We start from the raw sequence: 18,061 nt of genomic DNA, 5'->3' as shown, positions 1-18,061 counted from the left end.
CTGAAATGAAGAAATATGGCTCAAAATTTGGCAAGGGAGAGAAACCTACAGATTCAAAAAGCTGACTGAATCCCAATAGGTTAAACCCAAAGAAATCCACACCAAAACACACTGTAATTAAACTTCTGACCATTAGAGCCCCCAATTTTTTTTAAATCTCAAAAAGAGCAAAAGAAAAATGATGTCTTACCTATAGGATAAAACAATCTGAATGGCAGCAGATTTCTCACTAGAAACCACAGAGGCCAGAAGAAGGAGTGTAACGTTTTCAAGTGCAGACAAAAAAGAACTGTTAACTCTGAATCCCACACAGAGGGAAAATATCTTTCAGGAAAGAAGAGAAAAATCAAGAAATTCTCAGAAAAAGGAAAACTAGTGAATTTACTGCCAGCAGATTTCCTCTAAAAAAAGAAAAAAAAATAGTTAAAGGCATTTCTAAAAACAGAAAGAAAATGACAAAAGAAAAAACGCTGGAATATCAGGATGGAAGAAAGAACATACTGAGTAGAAACTGGGTAAAGATAATAGGCTTCCCTTATCCTCTTGAGTTTTATAATTATGTTCTGTTGTTGAAGCAAAATTTATCCCACTATATAGTGTGAATCTAAATGTACAGAGTCTATTTTTAAGAAACTTACATTATAAATAGAGGAGAGTAAGGGAAGTAAAGGAAGCTAAGATTTCTATATTTATAGTCTGTTTTCTCTAAATCTCTGAGTGTGCACCCGTATCAATAAAAATATTTCTGAGAATATATCTTTGATACAAGTGTATTTACAAATCATACAGATTTAATTACATTTGAAGTATTCTCCAAAGTGTTAACTTTTGGGTGCCTGGGTGGCTCAGTCGGTTAAAGCGTCTGCCTTCAGCTAAGGTCATGATCTCAGGGTCCTGGGATCGAGTCCCACCTCGGGCTCTCTGCTCAGCGGGGAGTCTGCTTCTCACTCTCACTCTCCGTTTTTGCTCTCCCTCCCTCTCTCTCTCTCAAATAAATAAAATCTTAAAAAAAAAAAGTGTTAACTTTTATTAAAATCAGGTATGTAGGCCTAAACTTGGACGACAGCAAATGCAAAGTTAGGGGAGCAAGTAAAAGTATTCCATGAACAAGTGATAAATACTAGAAAACTGGACTGGCCTCCAATGTCATTCAAAACAAAACAGAAAAAAAAGAGATGGGGTCCTGGTCTAGGTTAAAAGACAATTAAGAGAATAGCTAAATGCAAATGTGCCAACCCTGTACACAAAAACATCTACAAAATCTATTTTGGGGACAATTAAAGAAATTGAAATATGGGTTGACTAGATGACATTACCAATTTCTTATGTATGATAATGGTACTGTGTTTATAGAGGAGAATGTTCTTAGGAGATGGATATGGAAGAATTTGTCAGGGAGCATCATGGTGTCTGCAACTTATTCTCAAATGAACTAGCAAAAAAAAAAAAGCATATATAGAAAGAAGGCAAACTGGCAAAAGTGTGGAAAATATGAAAAATTGCTGAATCCCGATGAAATGTATATGGGTATTCACTCTACTATCTTTTTAAATGTTGTATACGTTAGAAAAATATCAGAATAAAAACTCTGGAAAACATATGGAGGTTCCTCAAAAAGTTAAAAATAGAGCTCCCCTACAACCCAACAATTGCACTACTAGGTATTTATCCAAAGGATTCAAATATATTGATTTGAAGGGGCATCTGCATCCCAATGTTTATAGCAGCTATGTCCACAATAGCCAAAATATGCAAAGAGCCCAGATGTCCATCGACAGATAAATGCATAAAGGAGATGTAAGATATATATATGTAAATATATATATACACACACAATGGAATTATTACTCAACCATCAAAAAGAATGAAATTTTGCCATTTTGCAATGATGTGGATGGAACTAGAGGGTATTATGCTAAGCAAAATAAGTCAGTCAAAGACAAATGCCATACAATTTCACTCATATGTGGAATTTAAGAAATAAAACAGATGAACATAGGGGAAGGGAAGGAAAAATAAAATAAGATAAAAATAGGGAGACAAACATTAGAGACGATGATCTCTAGGAAACAAACTGAGGGTTGCTGGAGGGGAGGTGGGTGGGGAATGGGGTAACTGGGTGATGGGCATTAAGGAGGGTGCTTGAAGCAATGAGCACTGGCGGTTATATGCAAATGATGAATCACTAAATTCTACCCCTGAAACTAATAATACAGTATATGTTAACTAAATTGAATTTAAATAAAGAATTAAAAAAAAAAACACTAAAATTATAAAACTTCTAAAAGAAAAAAAAGCTGGCGGGAAATTATGTATATTTTATGAGTATTATAGAAAGCATTCACAAACTCAGATTCCAAATAGATGCACTAAAAATGTTAATGGGAGCTCTGACATGTTCTGACATCTCATCATGAACAATCGACATTCTCTTTACTGCCAAACCCGCTGGTCAGTTCTCGCTTGCCTGTTCCCCGCACAGAGCCCTTGCATCTGCGGACACTGCACTGGATGCAGAGAAGATCCTAAGGATCTTCCTAGCTCTTCCCTTCCTCAATCAGGTCAAGTGTCCACGGCCACATTCATAAAAGCAGCCCATTCCCTCTCTAGCCCCTTACCTTGCTTTAGTTTTCCTCATTCGACACAGCTCTCCACCTGAAACCATCCTTGAACTGTGCTCATTTACACTTTCCATATGTCTGACCCACTGGAAAGGAAGCTTTGTGAAGGCAGGACTTTGTTCTCCCCTGGGGACCCTAGAGCCTAATTGATACCCGGTATGTATTAGGTGCTGAAATATACTTATTAATCAGGATGGAGAATTTCAAGACCCTAATCTGCAGAACATGAATGTTCCCAGAGAAAATCCCACCAAATACTGATATTTGGGGCCCGATGGAAAGCAGCTCATTAATAGGTAAAAGAATGCTATTAAAAAAAGGAGCATCAGATAACAAAAAAAGAGCTCTTAGAAATCAAAGATTAGAAGATGAAGACCAGAAGTTGGCTAGAGAGTGGAGCAGATAAAGAGTTGGACAAGAGGAAAGAGAATCTAAGAATGTGCCTGAGGTTCTTGATCAGACCACCCAAAACTCTAGAGAAGGGACTGGTCAAAGGCAGGGAAGGCAATGAGAAAACATTCCTACCTTTGTAGGACATGCCCCCTAGAAGGACAGAATGTCCTGAATGTCCCCAAAATGGCTCAAAAGAGCTCTGCTAAAGCACCTTATTGGAAAACGTCAGGCCAAGGATGAAGGGAAGACCCCAAAACATTTCAGAGGCAAATTTCAGCACGCACACCAAGGAATGGGAGCCAAAGGGCATCAGCCTCTTCCACAACACTGAACACTAGAATAAACATGGCCCTCCTGTTAAAGGAACAACCAGGGCACCTGGGTGGCTCAGTTAGTTGGGCGACTGCCTTCGGCTCAGGTCATGATCCTGGAGTCCCGGGATCGAGTCCCGCATCGGGCTCCCTGCTCAGTGGGGAGTCTGCTTCTCCCTCTGATCCTCCCTCCTCTCATGTGCTCTATCTCATTCTCTCTCTCAAATAAATAAATAAATAAATAAATAAATAAATAAATAAATAAAAGGAACAACCACCTGCCACCTTTAATTTTCCATGGAGCAGAAGCCACTGCATTGGGTAGGCCACTTCCTGTTGGCCAGGCCCCAGATTGGGCAAGCATCTCGGATCCAAAACTCACGAGGCTGAAACCACTCTTACCTTTGCACACAAGATGCTTCCCCTGGAGTGACCATGGGGGACTGAGCCTGGCTGAGCGCCACAGACCCATGTTGTTCCTCCACGGTGACTGCAGAGAGTGAGTCTTGAGAAAGGGGGGAAGGGAGCCGATGCTATTTATTGTTTCTCTGTATCGCTTTTATTTTAAGACTTTATTTTTATTTATTTTAGAGAGAAAGAGGGAGAGAGCAGGGGGAAGAGCAGAGTGGGAAGGAGAGGGAGAGAGAATCTTGAGCAGACTCTGCGCTCAGTGTGGAGCCTGACGCAGGGGGGGTCCTAAGATCATAACCTGAGCCAAAACGAAGAGTAGGACGCTTAACCGACTGAGCCACTCAGCCACCCCTCTGTATCACTTTTTAAAAATGTATACTCTCTAAGCGAAGAGCGGGGCCATCCTAAGTTTCATCTCCTCTGACAAAATTCTACAATACAGAGAAGGATGTCAAAGCTCAGAGAAGTTCAGTAACCTGCCTGAGGCCACACAGCCAGGGGATGGCAGAGCCCAGGGTCAACACCCCATGCCTGCTGAATCCCAGCTAACCCTGGGCCCCACAGGCTCCAGTCTGAGCTCTGACCTCTGGGAACATAAGTCCCTCAAGACTGTGGGGAAGCCCAAACCCACCTCTTCCAACCGTGTGCGCTTCTCAGAAGGCTCTGACCCATTGTCACTTTCACTTCCTGAATGCTCTTCATCCTCTTCTTCATCTCTGAAGATATCATCATAGGCAGGAACTTCAAGGTCATCATCTTGTTTAATGAGTAGTTTGATCTACGATTAAAACAAAAAGCAATCAAGACTCTCCTCTCTCATTGACAGAAAATTTTCCACCACATGTTTTTCTCTTGTAGAATCTTATTTCCCAATGAGCTGACTCGTTCAGTTTTCTGTACAAAGGGTCTCCTGTTTGAGAGAAGAATTTCAGACTTCTCAAGCATTTTCTTGTTTTCCTTTCCACTCACTGAGGCACTGGAGTTGTACCGCATGATATGCAAAAATTCCAAAACTTTAAAAAGTATCCATAGTCACTTAAGTCTGAGAAAAAAAGCTCCCTCTTATGCCACACACCACACAAACAAAATGAATATCCCGCAACCTGGACTCTGACAGAAGACATGAAGATGTGTGACACCTAAGTGAATAATACTGCTGTCTCTAAAAGCAGTTCCAAGCTGATTTCGCTTAGAGAGAGAACTTCAGGGCCAACAGTTTGATAACATGGTGGGAGGGTTGGCGGGGGGGTCAACTCAGAATGGTTAGGTGGCTGCCCTGTGCCAGGCTCCATGCTTACTGCTGGAGTTCAAGGAGGAAGCACAGCATGGCCATTTTAGGCTAACAGTGGCCTCTTACACTATCGTCTTCTGGTCCTCACACCACCCTTCGGATGGGCAGGGAGAGTGCTAGCCCCACTCATAGGGCTAATGCCTCTAGATCCTTTTATTCAATGATGCCAGCTGGGCCTGAGCTCTGAGGGCAGGCTCAGTGCAGGGTTCTGGTCCCTACACTTCCCAGGTTAAGTGAATTCCAAAATGTATTCTGAGCGCCTCCAAGACTTAGGCACCATGTTTCTCACCAGAGATAAGCAGAGATATCCACCTCCCGTAGCGGAGGTGGATACATGCCTTGCTTAGAACATCAGGTGCGATGTTGTTCATGGCGTAAAAGGTACAGAAAGATGGACAGGAGAACTCAGGGAAGACATGGGCCCCAAAGGCTGAGTTACCTGGGCATCATTGTATACATTCACGACATTGACTGGCCTGTGGGTGTCACACACAAAAAATATGGCATCTTCATCAGGCTGAAGGATATCCAATAGGTCTACGTTAGCTCCGCAGTTTATGAGGATAAAATAACGGAACTGGAAAAAAGAGAGAGACATTGTGAAGTAAGTGCCTTGAGGAGGTCCTTCACTTCAGCATACTAGGCCCCTGAGTCCTTCTGCTGAGACACATCGAGCCCCTGACACCAGACAAGGCCCCGCCAGTGAGAGGCTCCAAAAATGGCAAGCGCTGGCCTGTGTTAGTGCTTGTACTCCACAGGCTCTTCCCTTTCCATGATGACACCATGAGACAGGCCCATGGCTGGCCCTGTGGCTGTCTGTGCTTTGCAGAGACAGCACATGGAGGCTCAGCATGACTCAATCTCATGCAAAGGGCCAAGAAGCTGACGAGCAGCAGACCAAGACTTCAAATGCATAATAGAGCCTCTTCAGATCTCAGTCCCCTACAGGACTGTGCTGTCTCTCTGTACTAACAGCATTATACAGGTTTAAATTGGTAGCAAGTTTTGGGCAGCCCATACTTAATGGGAACGTAATATTAAATTAAGTCTTATTATGTCCTATCACTATAGAGAATGCCTTCCTTATAAATACCAAGTTGGCACCAGTACGCTCCTTCCGTGATGACAGCAGCTCCAGGCAAGGATTTATCTCTGCCATACAGTCCTAAATGTGGCTCCAGACCCCCCAAAACCCTCTTCCCTACTCCAGCCCTACCCTGTGGGATCTAAAATGTCCCATCTCTCAATATAGCCCCATGCAGAGGTACTAGAAGTCCTGGCCTCTACTGTTTAAATTGCAAAGGGAGAAAATATATTCCTGGATTAACATTTGGAAACTGGGATACTTTTTCTTGGAGAGAGAATGTATAATAACGGTGTAGTCTAACATAATTGTAACTAGGCCATATCAAAAACTAACTGCTAAGCTCTAAGCACCTTACAATGAAGGGTCCGCAACACAAATTCAAAGTTAGAGGGTGTTCACATTCACTCTCTTTATTTTGGTTGTCAATTTTGTCTCCACAACTTGAGGATAAGTCACCCTGTATAGCTCATTTTTTCCTTCCATGCTGTCTAATATAGCTGATACTTAAATATACATGCAACGTATTGTGGACATAGAAAGAATACTAAGAATTAAGAAATTGCAACTGAATAAAATAAGACTAATTATTCTAAAATACTTCTTTCATACCTGTTCTTTATGCTCAAGAAATGCAGTTTCAAGTTCTTGCCACCCAGAAACTGGAACCAGGGTATACTGCACGTGATCGCACTGGAACAGGGCCTGAGAGAGATTAATTTCAAACCTATCAAATTTAGGACATTTTCAATTTACTTTGAAATGCACTTAAAAAAAAAAGATGGATTGAGAAACAAATGACATGTGATAAGGTAAGAATGGTAAAACGTTAATGGGAAAAACTAGGTTATGGTGATATGACTGTTCACTGTATCATTCTGTCAACTTTGCCTGATTTTTGAAAATTACCAAAGGAAAACATCGGCGGGGAAGTGGGGGGGGGGGGGAGCTGATCTTATTTCTAGGTCTTCTGAGAAGTAGTTCCTGACCCAAGGGACTGAACAAAGGTCATGTAAACATTGCATTATATTCAAAACAGAACCAGTGATCTTCCCTAATAGACGAAGGAATCTGAATTTCCGGTATTGCTTATGACACCACTGTGCCCTCAGTTGTCACAGACTCTTCTGTCTGAAACCCCACACTTGCAAAGCCACTCCATGCAGGTCTAAGGGTCTTTCCAATGCAACCATTTTTTTTGGCCCAGGTTATTGCAAAAATACTAACTAGTATCCCTATCTTTTGCCGAATACTTCTTTAACCCACCCAATGCTCCTGCCAGCGAGACGATCTCTCAGAGTGCCCCTCCCCAGCTCTCCTCTGCTCCAGCCACTAAGGTAGCTTGCGCTCGCACCGTGGGGGGTGGGGAGAGGGGCGGTTCCCTTCCCTGCTCCTCACCTCCAGCCCCGACTCCCAGCCCACCGCACCCAATTCCTCCTGAGGCCCCGCTTGCATCCTCACCTTTCGCCCCGGCCCTTCCCTTCCAAAGTACGCAAGGCTCACCTGAAGGATCTTGCAAGCGCACAGAGCGTCCACGTCCGAGGCCACGAAGAGAAGAACCCTCTGTCGGGAGAAGAGCGGGCCTGTTGAAGGCAGAGACCCGAACACTGGCCCCTGGTGCCCTCCCACGGCCGCTCCCTCTCATCCCTTCCCCCCGACAAGGCCACGAGGTCCAAGAAAAGGGGTCACCTGGCTCTGGACCACCTCGTAGAACTCCTTGCGGAAATCGGACACGAACATGGCCACGGCGGCCGGACCCCGAGAGCTAGGGCAGAGATTCCAAGAGCTGCTGCGGCGGTCAACACTCCCGCCAAATCAGGACTCTTCCGATTGGCCCAGGATCCAACCAATCGCTACTTAGTTCCCAGCCTTTCCCTCTTTCTGATTGGGTCACATTGGAGGCGGGCACTAGCACTCGGCCATTCTGGCTGGAAAAGTCAGGCCCGCTCCAAGAGGAGCGTCATCCACAGGCAGGACGCAAGCACGTTCGCCCATTTCAATCCTGACTCCCATTTACCCACAAATCCAACACTTGGTGGACATCTTTAGTTTGGGAAGAGAAGCCTATTGCCTCCCACTGGGAACTCCAGGAAAAAGAAACCTCGCCATAAATTAAATTCACTTATACATCGAACGAAGTCGTCAGTTTACGATTTTCAAAAAGCTCTCGGCGTAGTTCGAAGGCGGATGTGTAGCTTACTTCCGCCAGCATCCTCGATGGCTGCCGCAAAAGCCGGAAGGTCTACTGCATTCTGGGTAGTGTAGTCGACAAGGAGAGTGGGCCTCACTAAATTCGTCTAGAGGGGAATACTAAAAAAATGTAATTTAAAATAATTATAAAAAATACTTTAGAGCGGACAAAAAGTTAGGAAATGGTATTTTAGTTTATACTACAGGGAAATTTTAGACCCTAGCGTCCTTGCCTGGCTTTTTCTCATTTGCAGCCTACCCCTGTCTTCCTCATCTCCCCCCGGGTCGCAGGTCCGGCACTTCCGGTGAGCCTCCCAGGGCGTCGGAGCGGAAGCGGCGGCGGTGGCTCCTGTGAGCAGAGAGGGTTGGCTGGTTCCCATCCTAACGTTCTCTTGGCGAAGCGGCATCTGCGAGGCAGGGGTGTCCACCATGGTGAGCGCGGCCTGGCAGGGGCTGGGAGCTGGGGCTGGCGGCTGGGGCCAGGGGCCGAGGCCGGGTCCGGCAGGGCTGACTGGACCGCCGCGGAGATGCCGAGTCACTCCGGCCGGGCAAGAGCCGGACCCTTGACCGCGAACGGCCTTGGCTCGTCTTCGCTGGTTCCGGGCATAGTTCGACTTTCCTCTCAGTTGGACTTAAACTACTTCAGGGTGAAAAGGAATCTTCTACGTTTGGGTCCACCCACGGGTCTCACAAGTGCTAGGCACGTAACAGGTTTCCATAACACCAAATTAATTGAAAAGTTGCTGGGGGTGAGAAGTCGAGTCAGGGGCCCCCCAGGGAGAATACTTGGGGGCCATTCCCATGGAAGGGAACACTCAGGCCTTGCCCCAGTTCCTCCAGCGCGGTACTTCTGGGTCATACCTCCGTTGTAATGATGCCTTTGGCTGTTTAAGCGATTCATTAAGGATAACAGTAGTAGCTAGTTTTTGCTGGCGCTTTTTCTGTTACACAGTTTTTAACATCCACCGTCCCTTATTACACCATATCCCATTTAATCCCTACAATGCCGTTGGAGGCAAGGATGAATCATTTTAACCATGAAAAAACCCAAGATTTAAAGAAGTAAGTAGTTTACTCGAGGTCAGAGAAGTGGGGAGTGCAAATTTGAAGCCAAGTCTGGCCGCGAAGCTTAGTCTCATTACCATTGTTCGGCATTGCCTCAGTGTCACTTGTTTATTTTAGCAAAAAGAAATAATGGTTATTAGGTTTTATCCGAAGTATGTCATTGTTGAATCATGTTTCCATTCTCAAGTTCATCCACTTAAAGACGTTGAATATCTGAAGAGGTCTAGGCAATATGTTAGGCATTGGGATTATAAAAGAAAGTAGGACTTGGGGTTGGGAGCAGCAGAGAGGGGCAGAAGGTCAGGTATATGGGTGGACTGAAGGCAAATTGTTAAGGGTGTTAAATACTTTGTGGGGATTTTCTGATTTAAGGAGGAATGAAAGCAAAGAGAAAAAATGGCTTGGATGGGGTGGTGTAGTGAAAGGCTTAGAGAAACCCCCACTGCTCTACCTTCACATTTGTTACCCTTCTGGCCAAGACTGTGGAACAGAGTTCTGCTTAAAAAAAGGACAGACAAAGGCTTGAAAACTACTATGCTGAAGCTCCCAGGGATTGAGGAGCCATTTGAAATTTTAAGCAAGAACACGCTGTGTTTGTATTGTAGAAGACCGCAGATTCATCTTGCTAATTTTGGAATTGCTGGTAAAGGACCTTATCAGTAGATGGCTTTCTCTCTACTTAATGTATATTTGGAATGAAGTCAGGAAATACTTGTCCATTGTGAGATATTTTTTAAAACTTGTAAAAAATACATAAATTTATCATCTTAACCATTTTTAAGCGTAGATTCTGTAATGTTAAGTATATTCACATTGTTGTATATTGGATGTCCAGAATTTTTTCATCCTTTAAAACTGAAACTCTGTACCCATTAAACAATAATTCCCCCATTTCCCCTCACCTGTTCCCTGCAACCAACATGTTACTTTTTGTCTCTATGAATTTGACAACTCTAGGGATCTCATATAAGTGAAATCAAATAGTATTTGTCTTTTTGTGATGGGCTTATTTCACTGAGCATAACGTCCTCAAGGTTCATCCACATTGTAGGATGTGATAAGATTTTCCTCCCTTTTAAAGGCTGAATAATATTCCTTTGGGTAGACCACATTTTTTTCGCCTTTCATCTGTTGATGGACCCTTGGATTGTTTCCACCTCTTAGCTATTATGAATAGTGCTCTGTGAACATTCGAACATCAGACAAATATCTTTTCAAGAGCCTGCTTTCAGTTCTTTTGGATATGTACCCTGTTGTGCAGTTTTACATTGGAGGCGGGTAGGAGGGACATCATTGCAATACTTTGAGAAGACTCCAGATTACTGTGTCACAAGTTTTCTAAGCCTCATGTTAAAAGCTGGGATATCACCTTTTTGGTGGCACCATGTCTTGACTTATTAACATGATGGAGTACCACAGTGTAACATGAGAGCACCTTGGAGGGACACCAGTCCAAAACCTGGGCAAAGCAGGGAAGGTTCCTGGAACAAGGAAAGGATGGTCATGGGAGCCAGGGGAAGGAGTGCAAACACCTCGTGCCTGCTCTTCCTGCTGCTTGGAATGCCATTCCCTGTTTTTTGCTTGGCTCCCTCCTGGCATTCAAGTCTCTGCAGAGTCCCTTCCTGACCACCCATTTAAAATAGCCTGGGTGGCTCATTTAGTTAAGCATCTGCCTTCAATTCAGGTCTGAGTCCCACGTTGGGCTCCCTGCTCCACGGGGAGTCTGCTCCTCCCTGTCCCTCTGCCCCGCCCCTGGCTTGTGCTCTGCTCTCTCGCTTACTCTTCTCTCAAATCAGTAAATAAAATCTTAAAAAATAAATAAAACAGCATTCCCAGGAGTTCTCTGTCCCTTACCCTGTGTTGTCCTCAGCGCATTTATCAGCACCAGACATGCAGCTGTTTTCTCTTATTTGTTTCCCTTGTCTTGAATGTCAGCTCCTCCGAGGCAGATGTTGTACCTGTTACTGAGCAAACATCCTAGAGTGATGTTTTGCTAGTGCTTAGATCAGAGCCTAGCAGATAGTGGGCACTCAATAGTTTGTTTTTGTTTTTTTAATTAATGAGAAGAGGGAAAGTGTTCCAGTTGGAGGAACCAGGTGTGGCAGGTGTAGGAGATTGCAGGGCCATCAGTAACAAGTCTCTGAGGTATGTGTGAGGTCTGTCCTGGGTCCTTGGGCGAGGGGCGAGAGACTGAAAGTGGTTAATGACAGGCTTGACGTGGCCAACTGTGTATTTTAGTAAGATTGCACCGTCTAAAAGCAGTGGAATCTAGACAGGAGGGATGAGACTGGGCAGGGCCAAGTGTGTAGAAACAGATCTGAGATTCCTCGGGCTCCCAGGAAGTGCTTCGGGCAGATTGCTCTGCTCTATCAGGATTTCGGTGCATCTTGTTCTTCCAGGACATTCAGCAGCATTAACTGCCCTGACTTGTTTGGGCTTTCAATATGAAGAAATGGACCTTTGTTCTGTACTAACTCCAGCATTTCTTTCCTTCCTTGCAGTTCTCCTTCAACATGTTCGACCACCCAATTCCCCGGGTCTTCCAGAACCGCTTCTCTACGCAGTACCGCTGCTTCTCCGTGTCCATGCTCGCAGGGCCTAATGACAGGTCAGATGTGGAGAAAGGAGGGAAGAGTATGTGCTCGTTTTTATTTTGAATAGTAACCTTTCCTGCCCTCAGCCTGCAGTGCTTATAGTCTTCAGTAGCCCTTGTTTTGCATGTGTAACCAGAAGCTAGTTACAGTGAAAATCTTACTTGTCCTAGACTTGTTAAGGGGGCCTGGGGGTGGGAGGGAGAGTCCTAATTATGATTAGATTTATGGCTAATAGCCATTTGGTTCCCCACAATGAATTACAGCAAGTAAAATTCCTTATGAAAGATCATTATGAAATTCTGGCTACCTCATAAGTATCGTTTTGTATGTTTTAAAGATATGACAGAAACTAAACTTTGGCTTTTGTTCTGCCTTTTTAATTTTATTTTTTTAATGTTTCTTAAATGTTCTTTCCATAGTAATTATGCCGCCCTCAGCCCTCGATCAACTCAGTAAGTATTTTCTCCATGACTAGGGAACTGAGGTCATTTAAGTATGGACATCAGAAACTTGGCACATGCTCTTCAGTATGTTCGGACATAGGCAACCTTCATCATGTCTGGTTGGGAATTGTCCTTGGAGGATGTGTGCTGGACTGGAGGGCTGGCTGGGCCTGCAGATGCCCTGGTGAGGTGGTGGCTGGTGGTGGCTAGCTGTCCAGGCTGGGGCCAGCAAGTTCTCAGCTCTAGGTCCCTCCCCTGTGAAGGGGGTTCTGCTCTTCTGAATCCCCACCCCCAGCACACATACACACCTTATTCAGATCCCATCAGGACTAAAGGAAAGTTCGAGCACCAATGCTTTTCACCCTGCTGGGGCATCACTCTGATGCTACTGGCTGGGTTCACTAGGTTTTCTCCTAAAGGAGGCAGTGGACTCCAAGGAGGATGCTATGTAGCAGGCTTCTCATCTCTTCCCCAAACATGTTTCCTCAGCTCCAGGCCCTGTCTGCCCCATTGCATTGAAAAGCACATCAAAAACTGAGCTGTTGTCTTCTGCCCCAGAAGCTGCCTCTCTCATCAGGTCCTTTCTCTTATAGCAGGAGCCAGAAAGTCCCATGGGTTGTGAGAGCAGCCGTACTTCCTCTTTCCTCAAGCCTTCATCCCATGAGAACAACCCATGGAGACCTCATGCCCCCAGCCACAGGCACAATCAGTTCCTTTCGAGATTCAGTAGTGTTTCTGGTGTGAGTTCCTCCTATCTGAGGCAGGAGACGTGGCGGCCACTGGAGGGCGGGTCCACACTCAGTGTCTGGTACATGTCGGGCAGCACCATAGGGAAGGGGCGTGGGTCTGGTATCATTCCAGCTTGGGCTTTGCACCTGGCCTGGCTATAGACTGGTGACTTGGCCTCTGAACTTCAGTGTCCTCATCTTTAAACAGGGAAACACAGCACCCATCCATCAAAGCTGCTATGTGGCAGGAGTACCTCCTAGATGGTGCCCTGTGGTATGTATGTAAATAGCCCAAGCCCATGTGACACCAGTCAAGGCAGGAGGTGGCCTTCAGCCAGCAGGGCTAAACCAGTGCCAGCAGCAGCAGTGGCCACACCCGGTAGCGGCCTGCAATTCTAGCCTCTGCACAGCCAGTGGGTTAACAGACCCATGGGGTTCATAGCCCCAACATCGAGGAGGAGACAAGCCCCCCCTTCCCCCCAAGAGAGCCTGCCTTTCCATTTGAGCTGACCCAGGCACTGAGTGCCAGGTGTGACCCTTGGTACAGGTGTCTGAGAAGAGACTCGGATTGGGACAGGGGGCTTAGATCACAGTGTTCAAATCTTTTAAGTTATGGAAGAAACTTTGTCCAAATGAAATCTTACAAAGAGTCTTAATTTATAAAAGGGTCACTGCTCAGTTTGGAGGAGGTGAGATGGTGCAGAGGGCTCAGGAGCCCCGAGACTCTTCTCTAAATCCGAAAATGCAGTGTGAAAACCACCAGACTGAGGAGCACAGGGTTTCTTCCAACCACAAGAATCTTGGATCCTTGGCTGGAGCCTGATCTGCTTTACCCTGACTGACCACCATTCTGCCTCACGACTCCACAGCTGAGAGATGTGCTGGGGACAGAGGGCCTGGCTTCCAGCAGCCAAGTCACCCTTGGCGATGGGGCGAGAACACCCATACCCACTGCTGTCACTTCTGCAGGCTCTTCTCCCCCATTTGTGGCTTCCTGCCCAAGCTTCTTATTGATCTGCATCATCATAATTTCCAGGAAGATCCCAGGTGGAGTCTGCCATACCTTCTGCCACTGAATGGAGCTTTTGTGGCCATGTCTGCTTAAGCCGACAGGCTAAAGTGAGCTTTGGTGGTTAAGCCTCAGACCTGGGCTGTCAGCCTGGGTTGAATCCCAGCATCTGTCACTCCTGGGCTTTGTGATCCTGGGCTTCTCACTGACTGGGCATGTTAGTTCCCCGTAGATAAAAGTAGTAATGATAGTGCTTGCCTCACTGGTCTGGAAAGAGTAAGCGAGAGCCTGGAAAATGGCAAACACTTACTTGTCACTGCATCAGTCTGTCCCAGACCCATCCCCCAGGTCCCTGACTCTCTTGGGTCTCCTGCTTCACACTGCCTGCACCTCCCGCCCTCCTGGGTCAGCTTGCCAGTAGTCCTGTTTGCCTGCTTCTGGCTGTCCATGCCGCCTGCTCTCAGGACCACTAGAGTGAGGGGGCGTACTGTGTCATGACCTTGCTGAGAGCCCACATTGCTGAATGCTCCCACCCAGCATAGTGTCTGGCCCAGCCTCCCTCTCCTCCTGACCACACTCTCACCCTTTCCCTGTGCCCCAGTTTCACCTGATGGCCAGCCATTCCCAAACTGGCTGAGCTCCCCTTCCTTCCATGCCTTTGTTCAGGCTGCTTCCTCTCTGGCCTTCCCTTCCTGGCTGGCCTGCCCAGGACTGGCATGAACGACTACAGGAATGCTGCCTCCCCCATACCACCCTTCCCACAGCACTGCAACATCTCAGTGCACGTGTTTCTTTTGTCCCCACCTTTCTAACTAGAAACCTTTGCAGGACACTGGGGAGGGTATGTGCTCTGGTAAGTGCTGTGAATTGTGCAAGACTGTTGAATCTCAGATCTGTACCTCTGAAACAAATAATGCAATATATGTTAAGGAAAAAAAAAAAGAAGAAGAAGAAGGTAGCAGGAGGGGAAGAATGAAGCGGGGGAAATCGGAGGGGTAGACGAACCATGAGAGACGATGGACTCTGAAAAACAAACAGGGTTCTAGAGGGGAGGGGGGTGGGAGGATGGGTTAGCCTGGTGGTGGGTATTGAGGAGGGCACATTCTGCATGGAGCACTGGGTGTTGTGCACAAACAATGAATCATGGAACACTTCATCTAAAACTAATGTTGTAATGTATGGGGATTAACATAAGAATAAAAAAATGAAAAAAAAAAAAGAAAGAAACCTTTGCAGGCAGGGATTTTGTCCAGCATGTGGTTGGCAATTAATTATTTATGAATAAATGAGTTAACATACAACCTTTTAAAACTGGGATTTCAGAGAGCCTCAAGTGTAAGCCAGTACTGGTCCCTGGGTCACCAAACATTCCTGAGCTATGGGCCAAGTGATATGCATGGGGGGGCGCATGGGCAGGCACCCAGGGGCCGAAGCACCTCATGGGTCTGAGGGCCTGCTCTGAGGAGCGGGGCTGTGTGGAGCCATGATGGGCACCCAGGGAGGCTGATTTTCAGAGGAGCGCATTTGGGGAATAGAACTTCTCCCTCACAGAAGCTGTGCCTCAGCCTCTCCCCTTTTTAGGCCGACTCAACATTACGTACCCCATGCTGTTCAAACTGACCAACAAGAACTCGGACCGCATGACGCACTGCGGTGTGCTGGAGTTTGTGGCCGATGAGGGCATCTGTTACCTCCCACACTGGGTGAGTGGGGCCGCGCCGGTCTTGGAGAGTCTGTGGGCCTGTCTCAGGTTTGGGGCCCCATAGAAGGGCAGCCCTCAGCGTGTGTCATGGCTACAAGGATGGGATTCGGAACAAGGCTCTGTGTACTCGGAGGGGTGGCCTTTTCTTTGACAGTCGATCACCCGGTAGCCCAGAAACCACAGCCATGTTATTTACCTGCCATCTCCTGGGTAAGGCTTTTGTAAAAATAATAAAGCAGGAGTATTTTTGAAGTGGTCTGAGTACAGGATTTTAGGTTTTAATACATCTGCTCCCCAATTTTACTAATTTCTCCCCAGTTCTGTCACGTGTGTGTGTGCGTGCGAGTGCACTTAGATGCTTGTCTAGTATCACAGGCACCCCGCGGCAGGCATCCACACACTCCCAGTGGTCCTGGGCAGGGATCTCGATCTAGGCCAGTAGACGAGGCCTCAGGTACTAGAAGAGAGGCCAGCATCTGTTCCAGGCTGACTCGCCCTGAAGAAGCCTGGGAGCTCCGGGTGGGATGGAGCCTGCCAAGCAGCTAATGGAAGGCACCTGCTCACATACCCGCTGGGGGTGGGAAAGATCCTCAGGCTGGCTGCTGAGTCTTTCCAAAGCACGTCACTTCCTTGCCATGGAAACAAAGCCTCTCTTTTTGCCTTCAGACTTTCTCTTGAGCCTGGGTCCTTCCTGAGTACTAGGCCCTTACTCTGGGCCAGCCTCTTCCCCCACCTCACCCATCTCACTCCTGCCTGGCCTCTCCTATGTTGTTTTCTAGCCTCAGTCCCCCAGGGAGCTCTTACTCGTGCCTCAAAGCCCAGACTCCACTTGCTTCCCTGCTCACTTGCCCTGCTCAGCACCTTATTGTCGTGTGGGTTTACAGGTGCCCCTCATGGGTCCAAGGCCTTGTCCTATTCATCAGATAGAGTGCTGTGGGTGGCTGAAGTGTTGGGCACTGACAACTTCCCAGGGCCATTCTGGATCCTCAGAGGCCCTCTGTGACTCTTACAAAGAGATAAAAGAGGAGATAGTAACCCTGGGGAAAACCATACCTCAAAGGTTCTCTCTCTAACCCACAGACATTGAGTTTGGGTGGCCCCTTGTCCAGGCTCTCAGACCATTTTGGATCAGAAAACTAGTTGGATCCCTTTTGCTGAGAAATAGCATATTCCCTGGGAAGCTTCTTTAGGTAACGTGGACCTGCTTCTTTCTGGGCCGGTCTTCCAGCTCTTGACTAGAGTGGGTGGTTGCCTGGGGTTTCCCAGACGCTGCTGCAGAGCCGGCCTGAGGATCTTTTCCACCCCCAGCGGGTATGTGAGCAGGTGCCTTCCATTAGCTGCTTGGCAGGCTTCATCCCACCCGGAGCTCCCAGGCTTCTTCAGGGCGAGTCAGCTGGAACAGATGCTGGCCTCTCTTCTAGTACCTGCGGGCTCCTCTACTGGCCTAGATCGAGATCCCTGCCCAGGACCACTGGGAGTGTGTGGATGCCTGCCTGCGGGGTGCCTGTCATACTACCTGTGCCCCATGGTGGCCAAGGCCCTCCAGGGGCTTGTGCACACAAGGAGTGGACCAGACCTGGAGCAAGCCTCCTCCTTGCCCTCGGGCTCTTCCACCAGCCACTTCTCTCCCCAAGTCCTGTCTGAGCCTGAGCCTGCTGATTCAACCACAAGCAGGGGGACTGGGATCCTGCCTTTCCTCCTCGAGCTGCCAGTGGCTGTGTCCTTCCTCTAGCCATCAGTTACCCTCCGTCTTCTCTGGCAGATTTCCTAAGGAAATCCCTAAGGGACTGTGAGCTTGGGCTGCAGCAGACTGACTGCCAGTCCTTAGAGCACTTCCCATGAAACCGTCCCTCTCCAGGGTCACTGAACATCCCAGTTACCAAGCCCGTTGCCTTTCCATCCTACTCAGCCTGCCTGTAGCATTTGTCGGAGCGGCCACCCCAGCCTGGCGAGCACCCTTCAACAAGAGTGTGTGGGGACCTCAACAGGCTTGTCCGTGGGGCCCTGCTCACTCTCCAGCCTTGCTCATGACCTCTGCCCACCTTGGTCCTGGCCTGCCTTCCTTTTACATGCATCTTGTCCTTGGGCTTTTAGAGTCACCTCCTAACTACCCCTGTGGACAGCACAGAGGTGGTCAGCAGCACTGTTCAATAGTGTCACCTGGGGGAAGTGTTCTTGAAGGGATGTGCCTGGGACCAGCTTCAGGGCAGCCCAGTGTG

General features: G+C 47.2%; 2 protein-coding genes across 4 annotated transcripts in view; one reads left to right on the top strand and one right to left on the bottom strand.

The window, feature by feature from the left end:
* CDC45 (cell division cycle 45) overlaps positions 1-7,961 on the bottom strand; it is a 34,588-nt gene extending 26,627 nt beyond the window's left edge. The window contains exons 1-5 of one of the 2 annotated variants that reach the window (XM_064578014.1): positions 7,801-7,961; positions 7,615-7,674; positions 6,724-6,816; positions 5,467-5,604; positions 4,368-4,514 (exon numbers count right to left, since the gene is read on the bottom strand). In XM_064578014.1, the coding sequence (XP_064434084.1) occupies positions 4,368-4,514; positions 5,467-5,604; positions 6,724-6,816; positions 7,615-7,674; positions 7,801-7,851 (489 nt within the window). In that variant the 5' untranslated portion in view covers positions 7,852-7,961. The remainder of the gene's footprint in view (positions 1-4,367; positions 4,515-5,466; positions 5,605-6,723; positions 6,817-7,614; positions 7,675-7,800) is intronic. The other variant, XM_064578013.1, reaches the window with a different exon arrangement.
* A 616-nt stretch (positions 7,962-8,577) lies between these two features.
* UFD1 (ubiquitin recognition factor in ER associated degradation 1) overlaps positions 8,578-18,061 on the top strand; it is a 32,723-nt gene continuing 23,239 nt past the window's right edge. The window contains exons 1-4 of one of the 2 annotated variants that reach the window (XM_045887120.3): positions 8,578-8,733; positions 11,868-12,000; positions 12,380-12,412; positions 15,722-15,843. In XM_045887120.3, the coding sequence (XP_045743076.1) occupies positions 8,731-8,733; positions 11,868-12,000; positions 12,380-12,412; positions 15,722-15,843 (291 nt within the window). In that variant the 5' untranslated portion in view covers positions 8,578-8,730. The remainder of the gene's footprint in view (positions 8,734-11,867; positions 12,001-12,379; positions 12,413-15,721; positions 15,844-18,061) is intronic. The other variant, XM_045887121.3, reaches the window with a different exon arrangement.

This window comes from Mirounga angustirostris, unplaced genomic scaffold (assembly GCF_029215605.1).
Source record: "Mirounga angustirostris isolate CCGP_5_RB_7025 unplaced genomic scaffold, mMirAng1.0.hap1 SCAF_14, whole genome shotgun sequence".
Lineage (NCBI taxonomy): Eukaryota > Metazoa > Chordata > Mammalia > Carnivora > Phocidae > Mirounga > Mirounga angustirostris.
This window is presented reverse-complemented; position numbering and strand designations above follow the sequence as displayed.